Source organism: Terrapene carolina, unplaced genomic scaffold, assembly GCF_002925995.2.
Source record: "Terrapene carolina triunguis isolate 2854851 unplaced genomic scaffold, T_m_triunguis-2.0 Scaffold210, whole genome shotgun sequence".
Taxonomy (NCBI): Eukaryota; Metazoa; Chordata; order Testudines; family Emydidae; genus Terrapene; species Terrapene triunguis.
The window spans coordinates 45,751,349-45,760,381 of record NW_020664561.1 but is presented as its reverse complement, the minus strand read 5'-3'; the positions used below and the strand labels follow the sequence as shown (position 1 = coordinate 45,760,381).

General features: G+C 45.6%; 1 protein-coding gene across 1 annotated transcript in view; it reads left to right on the top strand.

The window, feature by feature from the left end:
• The window catches only part of LOC112109814 (mutS protein homolog 4), a 68,933-nt gene that overhangs the window by 1,748 nt on the left and 58,152 nt on the right, over nt 1-9,033 (top strand). The window contains exon 2 of the mRNA XM_029912373.1: nt 7,509-7,673. Within this exon, the coding sequence (XP_029768233.1) occupies nt 7,509-7,673 (165 nt within the window). The remainder of the gene's footprint in view (nt 1-7,508; nt 7,674-9,033) is intronic.

Sequence of the window (9,033 nt, the reverse complement as noted above, 5' to 3'; positions counted from 1 at the left end):
CTGCGAAACTTTCGCATGCGGAAGGGGACTTTCCTGGAACTTTGTGACTTGCTGTCCCCTGCCCTGAAGCGCAAGGACACCCGCATGCGAGCAGCCCTGACTGTCCAGAAGCGAGTGGCCATAGCCCTCTGGAAGCTTGCAACGCCAGACAGCTACCGGTCAGTCGCGAACCACTTTGGCGTGGGCAAATCTACCGTGGGGGTTGTTGTCCTGCAAGTAGCCAAGGCAATCGTCAAGGTACTGCTGTCAAAGGTAGTGACCCTGGGAAACGCGCAGGCCATCATAGATGGCTTCGCCGCGATGGGATTCCCAAACTGCGGTGGGGCTATAGATGGGACTCACATCCCTATCCTGGGACCAGGCCACCAGGCCAGCCAGTACATCAACCGAAAGGGCTACTTTTCAATGGTGCTGCAAGCACTGGTGGACCATCGGGGACGGTTTACAAACATCTACGTCGGATGGCCGGGCAAGGTTCATGACGCTCGCGTGTTCAGGAACTCTGGTCTGTTTAGACGGCTGCAGGAAGGTATTTACTTCCCGGACCACAAGATAACTGTTGGGGATGTGGAGATGCCTACAGTGATCCTCGGGGACCCAGCCTACCCGCTAATGCCCTGGCTCATGAAGCCCTATACTGGCGCCCTGGACACTGAAAAAGAACTCTTCAACTACCGGCTGAGCAAGTGCAGAATGGTGGTGGAGTGTGCTTTTGGCCGTCTCAAGGGGAGATGGAGAAGCTTACTGACTCGCTGTGATCTCAGCGAAACCAATATCCCCATCGTTATTGCAGCTTGCTGTGTGCTCCACAATCTGTGTGAGAGCAAGGGGGAGACCTTTATGGCGGGGTGGGAGGTTGAGGCAAATAGCCTGGCTGCTGATTACGCCCAGCCAGACAGCCGGGCGATTAGAAGAGCCCAGCGGGACGCGCTGTGCATCCGGGAGGCTTTGAAAGCCAGTTTCAAGGCTGAGCAGGGTACCCAGTGACTTTTAAGTTTGTGGACACAGAAGCAGAACTTGCCCCCGTTTCTTTACCCAGTTGCCGTCGACTATCCTCTCCAATCACATACCCCCTTCACCCCCTTCCCAAAAAATAAAATCTGTTCTGTTTTGTTAATGGACACCATTGTCTTTATTACTGTTTTCGCGGGAATGTTTTAAACCTGGGACGCAGACTGTGGCGGGGGGCGGGTTTAGTGTTGTGATGCAAATGATGCTTCTAAACTCCAGGAATGACAGGCTCCGCGGTGGTGGACTGGTTGTTTCAACGGAGCCTGCCAGCCCTCCTGGCCGGGACTGCGTGTATGTGTCGGCTATGTGACTGTCTTGCAGGGGGAGGAGGGTTACAGATCCCCTGCTGCGCGGCTCTGTGATCCAGGGTAAGGACCGCTGCATAAGATCTGTAACTGCCCTCCCCCGCCACCAAGTCACAGAGCAACACCACCCCCCCCACCACACAGAACATGAAAACCACCTCCCAGACTGACCAGGATAACTAGTCACTGCACTGTATATGTGCCCTGCTGCTGCTCCTGCCCCCTGCTAAAGGTGACTGTCCTGTCCAATGACCAAGCCCCTTCCCCCCCTTCAGACAGACTCCCCTCCAAAAGAAGAGGATGGAAACAGAAATGAACAGAAACGTATTCTTTATTAACAACCGCACATGGAACGGGGGGGTGAAACTTGGACGGGGTCTTGTGTGAGGCGGGTAGGAAAGGACTTTTCAAATTTTGGGGAATGAGAGCCTTCTAGTGGTAGAGCAGTCCGCAGGGGTGGAGTGAAATTTTTCACGGCCCCTTCCACCCCTCCGTGTTTGGACTTTGGGTGAGGGGGGTATGGGACTTGGTGGCGGGGCAGGGCAGTTACAGAGAGACTGCAGCGGGGCTCTCTCCTCCTGCCTCCGGTCCTGCAGAACATCCACAAGGCGGCGGAGCGTGTCCGTTTGCTCCCTCATTAGTCCAAGCAGCGTTTGAGTAGCCTGCCTGTCCTCCTGTCGCCACCTCTCCTCCCGTTCCATGTTTGCCCGGTGCATTTGGGACAAGTTCTCCCTCCACTGTGTCTGCTGGGCTGCCTGTGCTCGGGAGCATGCCATTAGTTCAGCAAACATGTCTTCCCGTGTCCTATTCTTCCTCCTCCTAATGTGCGCTAGCCTCTGGGCAGATGTGGCTGTGGGAATTGGAAAAAGGGAGTGAATTCCTGAGACAGAGCAATGTATCTGTGAACAGAGAACATAGTCTTTCTCTGTGAACAAGACCATGCAGAGCACCTATCACACGCGCACTGAGGACAAGGTCGAATTTTCGGCCCTCGCCTACCGTGCCTGCGGTCTTGCTGTGGCGAGCTGAGGAGCAGGGCTGGACACCGGACTTTGTCTAGCTGGCAAACATGGTAAGCCGTAGACTTGTGGCCGCTTAAAACTTTAAGAGTGGCACTGGCCTCCTTTCACATAGAAAGCAATGCGAGTCTCTGCTGGCAGCAATCCTGCAAGCATGAACTCTGGCCCTGTCCCACCCCCTCGCGGCTGTAAACCGCGTGGCTGTAAACCGGCGGTTGCAGTTCTGTAAAGGGACGGGCAAGCAGTCCCAATACTAACTTTCCCCTACCTAATTCACAGCAGGGAGTCATGCCAGACATCACCCTCCTGAAGGTCTCGGAGAGCCAGAAGGAGAAGATGCTCCGGGACAGCCTGCAGAAACCGGGGCCATTTGCTGCGCTGCTCTGCAAGGCCATGATCCCGGAGTACCTGCTGGCGTTGTGGCAGGGAAACGTGTCCTACCACGGGGGGCCTAATAAGCTCTCCCTGCCCAGGAACCTGCTGATGAGGCTGGAAAAACACCTGCAGGAGGTGTATGAGGAGTTCTCCCCGGAGGATGTCGCCTCTATCCCCGGTTACATTGACCAGTTCTTGGCTTAGGTGCCCTTGGAGGGACAAATGACTGCAGGGTTTTGGGCACTATAATCATGAAGCGGACATTGTGCAATTTTTTGAAAATGGTTCGGACTATATATTGAGGCGCCCAAAGACAGACTAATCATGACACACTTTGCACTGATTCCCCTTTTGTTTGACTTTCCTGTTTACATGTTTTGAAGCACTTTACCCACTGTTAATATTTTCAATCTTCCTGTTTTGTTGCAAATAAATGTTTACATGTTTTAAAGCACTTTAGCTACTGTTAATATTTTAAATATGCCAGTTATATTGTAAATAAATGTTTAGATATTTAAAACACTTACTGCTTGATCCTTCCCCTGAATCTGTGTCTGGGGTAACGGCGGGGGACGGTTGGTAGGGGATCTCTGTCAGGGTGATGAAGAGCTCCTGGCTGTCGGGGAAATCAGCGGTGCCAGCGCTGTCGACTGCCTCGTCCTCCTCATCTCCTTCTTCATCTTCCCCGTCCGCTAACATGTCGGAGGAACCGGCCACGGACAATATCCCATCCTCAGAGTCCACGGTCAGGGGTGGGGTAGTGGTGGCGGCCGCACCTAGGATGGAATGCAGTGCCTCGTAGAAACGGGATGTGTGGGGCTGGGATCCAGAGCGTCCGTTTGCCTCTTTGGTCTTCTGGTAGCCTTGTCTCAGCTCCTTGATTTTCACGCGGCACTGCGTTGCATCCCGGCTGTAGCCTCTCTCTGCCATGGCTTTAGAGATCTTCTCATAGGTCTTTGCATTCCGTCTTTTGGAGCGCAGCTCGGAAAGCACGGACTCATCTCCCCACACAGCGATGAGATCCAAGACTTCCCGATCCGTCCATGCTGGGGCCCTCTTTCTATTGGATTGCACGGCCATCTCTGCTGGAGAGCTCTGCATCGTTGCCACTGCTGCCACTGCTGCTGAGCTCGCCACGGTGTCCAAACAGAAACTGCGCTTCAAACTGCCCAGACAGGAAAAGGAATTCAAATTTTCCCGGGGTGTGGCTGGTCAGAGCATCCGAGCTCGGACTGCTGTCCAGAGCGTCAACAGAGTGGTGCACTGTGGGATAGCTCCCGGAGCTATTAGCGTCGATTTCCATCCACACCTAGCCTAATTCGATATGGCCATTTCGAATTTAGCGCTACTCCTCTCGTTGGGGAGGATTACAGAAATCGATTTAAAGAGAGCTCTATGTCGAACTAAATGGCTTCCTGGTGTGGACGGGTGCAGGGTTAATTCGATATAACGGCGCTAAATTCGACATAAAAGCCTAGTGTAGACCAGGCCTTAGATCCTGTTCCCACAAGCCCTACCTTGATGGGTCAAAAAGGTGTGGTTTTCAGTTGTATTAGCTCAATAAATCTAACATGATTGAAAAGACCTTTTAAAGTTTTTAAAAATGTAGTCTAACAATTTTTAAGGCTGTCAAGGGATTAAAAAAATTGTTATTAATCGCACCGTTAAACATTAATACAATTCTGTTTATTTAAATATTTTTGGATGTTTTCTACATTTTAAAATACATTGATTTCAATTACAACACAGAGTACAAAGTGTACAGTGCTCATTTTATATTTATTTTTGATTACTAGTATTTGCACTGTAAAAAAACAAAATAAAAATATTTTTCAATTCACCTAGTACAAATACTGTAGTGCAATCGCTTTGTCATGAAAGCTACAAATGTAGAATTATGTAAAAAAAAAAACCTGAATTCAAAAATAAAACAATGTAAAATTTTAGAGGCTGCAAGTCCACTCAGTCGTACTTCTTGTTCAGCCAATCGCTCAGGCAAACAAGTTTGTTTACATTTGCTGGAGATAATGCTGCCCACTTCGTGTTACAATGTCACCTGAAAGTGAGAACAGGTGTTCGCATGGCATTGTTGTAGCCGGGCATTGCATGATATTTACATGCCAGATGCACTAAAGAGTCATGTGGCCCTTCATGCTTCAGCCACCATTCCAGGGGACATGGGTCCATGCTGATGACGGGTTCTGCTCGATAACAATCCAAAGCATTACAGACCGATGCATGTTCATTTTCATTATCTGAGTCAGATGCCACCAGCATAAGGTTGTTATTCTCTTTTGGTGGTTCGGGTTCTGTTGTTTCCGCATCAGAGTGTTGCTCTTTTAAGACTTTTGTTTAGCATATCTGGCACACAAATACCTTGCAATGCTGGCTACAAAACTACCAAGCAAATGCCTGTTCTCAATTTCTGGTGACATTGTAAATAAGAAGAGGGCAGCATTATCTGCTGTAAATATAAACAAGCTTGCTTGTCTCTTAGTGATTGGCTGAAAAAGAAGTAGGACTGAGTGAACTTGTAGATTCTGATGTTTTACATTGTTTTGTTTTTGAGTGCAGTTATGTAACAAAAAAAAATCTACATTTGTAAATCACGACAGAGATTGGACTACAATACTTGTGTGAACTGAACTGAAAAATACTATTTCTTTTGTTTATCATTTTTACAGTGCAAATATTTATAATCAAAAATATACACTTTGATTTCAGTTACAACACAGAATACACTATATATGAAAAAACATCCAAAATATTTCATAAATTTCAATTGATATTCTATTGTTTGAGTGCGATTAAAACTGCTATTAATCACAATTAATTTTATTAACCGCAATTAATTTTTTTGAGTTAATCACATGAGTTAACTGCAATTAATTGACAGCTCTAATAATTTTGCAGTTGTGTTAAGCTACTTCGCACTAATGCAATTGAAAACTATATTCTTTTTGGCCATCAGGACAGGGCCATAAAAGCTATGATAAAACCCATTGGCTTCAATGGTACAGGTTTTGGTCCTTGAGGCTGAACAAGGTGGAGCCCAGCATCTGTGCTGAGCCCCCACCCACCACAACTAATTACTTTCATTTAGTATAACCTCTAGCACATAGTAAAGCTTGGAGTACTCCATATTCTGGAGCATACAAGAACACACAAAATGGGTTTGGACTTAAAGCCACACAAGCTGTATTGTGGGTTAGAGTACTGACAGTTGAATATGTGGCAGCTTGCAGGTGTTCAGCAGGGGCAGGGCCCTGGTTTCAGCACAGGTATGGAGGAGGGTTATGGTGTATACCAGGGGTCGGCAACCTTTCAGAAGTGGTGTGCCGAGTCGTCATTTATTCACTTTAATTTAAGGTTTTGCGTGCCAGTAATACATTTTAACGTTTTTAGAAGATCTCTTTCTATAAGTCTATAATATATAACTAAACTATTGTTGTATGTAAAGTAAATAAGGTTTTTAAAATGTGTAAGAAGCTTCATTTAAAATTAAATTAAAATGCAGCGCCCCACTCCCAACCCCCCCGGACTGGTGGCCAGGACCCAGGCAGTGTGAGTTCCACTGCAAATCAGCTCGCGTGCTGCCTTTGGCACATGTGTCATAGGTTGCCTACCCCTGGTATATACCATTAAATGGGAGGTGCATGGCCAGCCAAGTACCAGTGGCCAAAGTTCAAAGCACTAGTGCTGATATATATACCTTGAATATCATTAAAAAGTCAACATTTACCTAATATCTGTTTGAGATACCTCACCTGTTTTCTTGTATGTGGAATGGGAATGTTGTGTTGGCTTGTGTGGCGGTGTAGGAGCCCATGACACAATTTGCTCTAGTGTTGTCTAATCTTCCCCTTGCTTCAATGTGCAGGATTATGTTAATAGATTAGGACATTAGGGTCAAAGGTTATTTAATGGAAACGATTAAAGATCATACAGAGGTACTTCAGGCTTTTGCCACTGGGACTTAGCTGGCCATCTTTCCCTCAGCAGGTGGTCTCCATTTTATTATTAGGAAAATAACTAACATACTTTTAAAGTATTTTTACTAACATAACATAAAAATTCCAAGAAGCACACCAGTTCTTAAATTTTAAATTGTATGACTTGGAGTTGAACCATATAGGCAGAAGAAGATAATTTAACTGAATGAGTTTTTGAATATGGTTCTTTCTCTTCATTTTTATTACCCTTTAAAATGTGTGTTCAGTATTAGGCAAATACATTCTTTTTATGACCCTTTTCAGACTTGGGAATTTTCACAAGCACTTTGTGCAACTTCAGATATTATTATTGAAATAGACAGGCAACTGAAGGTAGAAAATCTGACAAATAGAGCATCCCCTTTTATAGGCCCAGAAATCCCTCAAATATGAAATTATGCATTGTATCTGGCTTTTTATCACATAATATTAGTATAACATCCTAAGCAGGGAATTTGCTGTCAGTATAAAGTAATGACATTAAGGAGAAATTATCATATCAATATGAGTTGGTTTCCAAAATAGCATCTTACTGAAGTTTACTTTTTCTCTTTTTATACTTGGATTATATAAATATTAATATCAATTCAGCAAAGCTCCCTTGGGTTCTGTGACTGGATATATTAACCTTTCTCCATTAAGATGTCTTAACAGTCTTTTAACTATTTTTCCTTATTTGTATTGCTTTTCAAACAAAACAATTCATGTCTGATTGTGTTAATTTTATTTTATGGTGTTTGTGTGACTTAAATAGCAAAGTGATCTATGCATTATCTTTTCAAGAGATGCTCTGCCTTTTTTCATAGATTCATACTTTGGGGACAAGAGTTCGTATGCAGAAAATGTTAGCACAATGAATTTTACAAGCTCTTCTTCTGCAAGAGGTCTAAATAGTGCCTGGATAGGAAAAACACCCCTCTCTTCTAGTAGATCAGGTTGTAGAAGCAGGACTCCTCTCATGGGATATTCAGGTAGAGTTGATATTTTTATAGGAGTAGCTCTCTTTAAATCTGTAGCCTTATTTTTTAAAATATATTTTAACAATTTAATGTTACATAGTAACATACTTAACATTAACTTTTATGTTCATGTATGTTGGGGGGTATTACGTTATATAGGATACCTAGCATTGATGGATATGTACGTAAGAAAAATATTATTTTAGTTACTGATTAGCTACATTTTCTTCCTTGCATTCTTCTTCAAAATAATTGATATAATTGGAATTTAAATATTCTCTCAAATTATTCAGTTTTGGTGTAAGTGTATGGACATGTTGGTGAGTCTATGGTAACTTTACTAAGGTAACTTTACCTAAATTTGTACTCTATATTTTTTTATCTTGTCAGACAACAACAAAATCAGCTTTGTCCCCATTACTTTTAGGAAGAGTAATTTTTACTTTTGCTAGTGCAAAGCTCTCATCCAGAATCCACTAACATGTGAAGGAGTTAGCAGCAGAATTCTTCTAGTTCATTTCAAGGAGTTCTTTCACAACAAAGAGTGTGGCAGTGGGATAACAAGGAGGCTGCTGGAATCAGAGTGCTGAACCAGGGCTGCTTAACGTACACAAACTCAGTGCATGCTTGTATGCTGGTTGGAAGTCTCCAGATGAGGGAGCTCCAGCAGCAGAGCATTTTGAGTCACTCACAGTTACAGGGCAAGCAGTGACATAACCCCTCACTGCCCTGGATTGCACCCCAGAACATGACAGCCCCTTGGACAGAGTTTCCGTTAATATTAGGTGTTGGGTCTTCTGATACTAAAATTACTCTTGGGAGAATTCTGTGCCACTGCACGCATGCAGAATTCATGTCCCCTGCAGATTTCTTGGCTTCCTCTCAGAAAAATGACTTCTGACAGGGAAGCAAAGGGAAGCTTCAAGAGTGATCATGTACCCCTCCCCAGCAGCCTGGGTGTGTCTTTTCGGGCATCCGGAGCAGCCAGTGGAGAGGTAAATCACTGCAGGGTGGGGGGTGGGCCTGAGGGTGCCCCGGCCGGTTTCTCTTACTCTTTGCCGGGCTCAGCTACTAGTCCCAGATGGGCTGAAGGCAGGGGAGGACATGACTTCCTCTTCCCCTACAAGGAGCAGGCCAGACCTGTTCCCAGAAACCCACCCAGCTGCAGGAAGCTCTGCCCCCTCCCTACCCCTGCCCCCATCACTCCTCAGCTGCAGGGGAAGAGCTGCTCTCCCATCTGCCCAACCCCCTATGTATCCAAACTCCCCATACCCAGCCCCCCACTGAGCCTCACCCCCCACACCCAGAATCCCCCCACTGAGCCCCCTGAACCCAGACTCCCTCCTGAGACCCTCCCCCCTGGATCCGGACC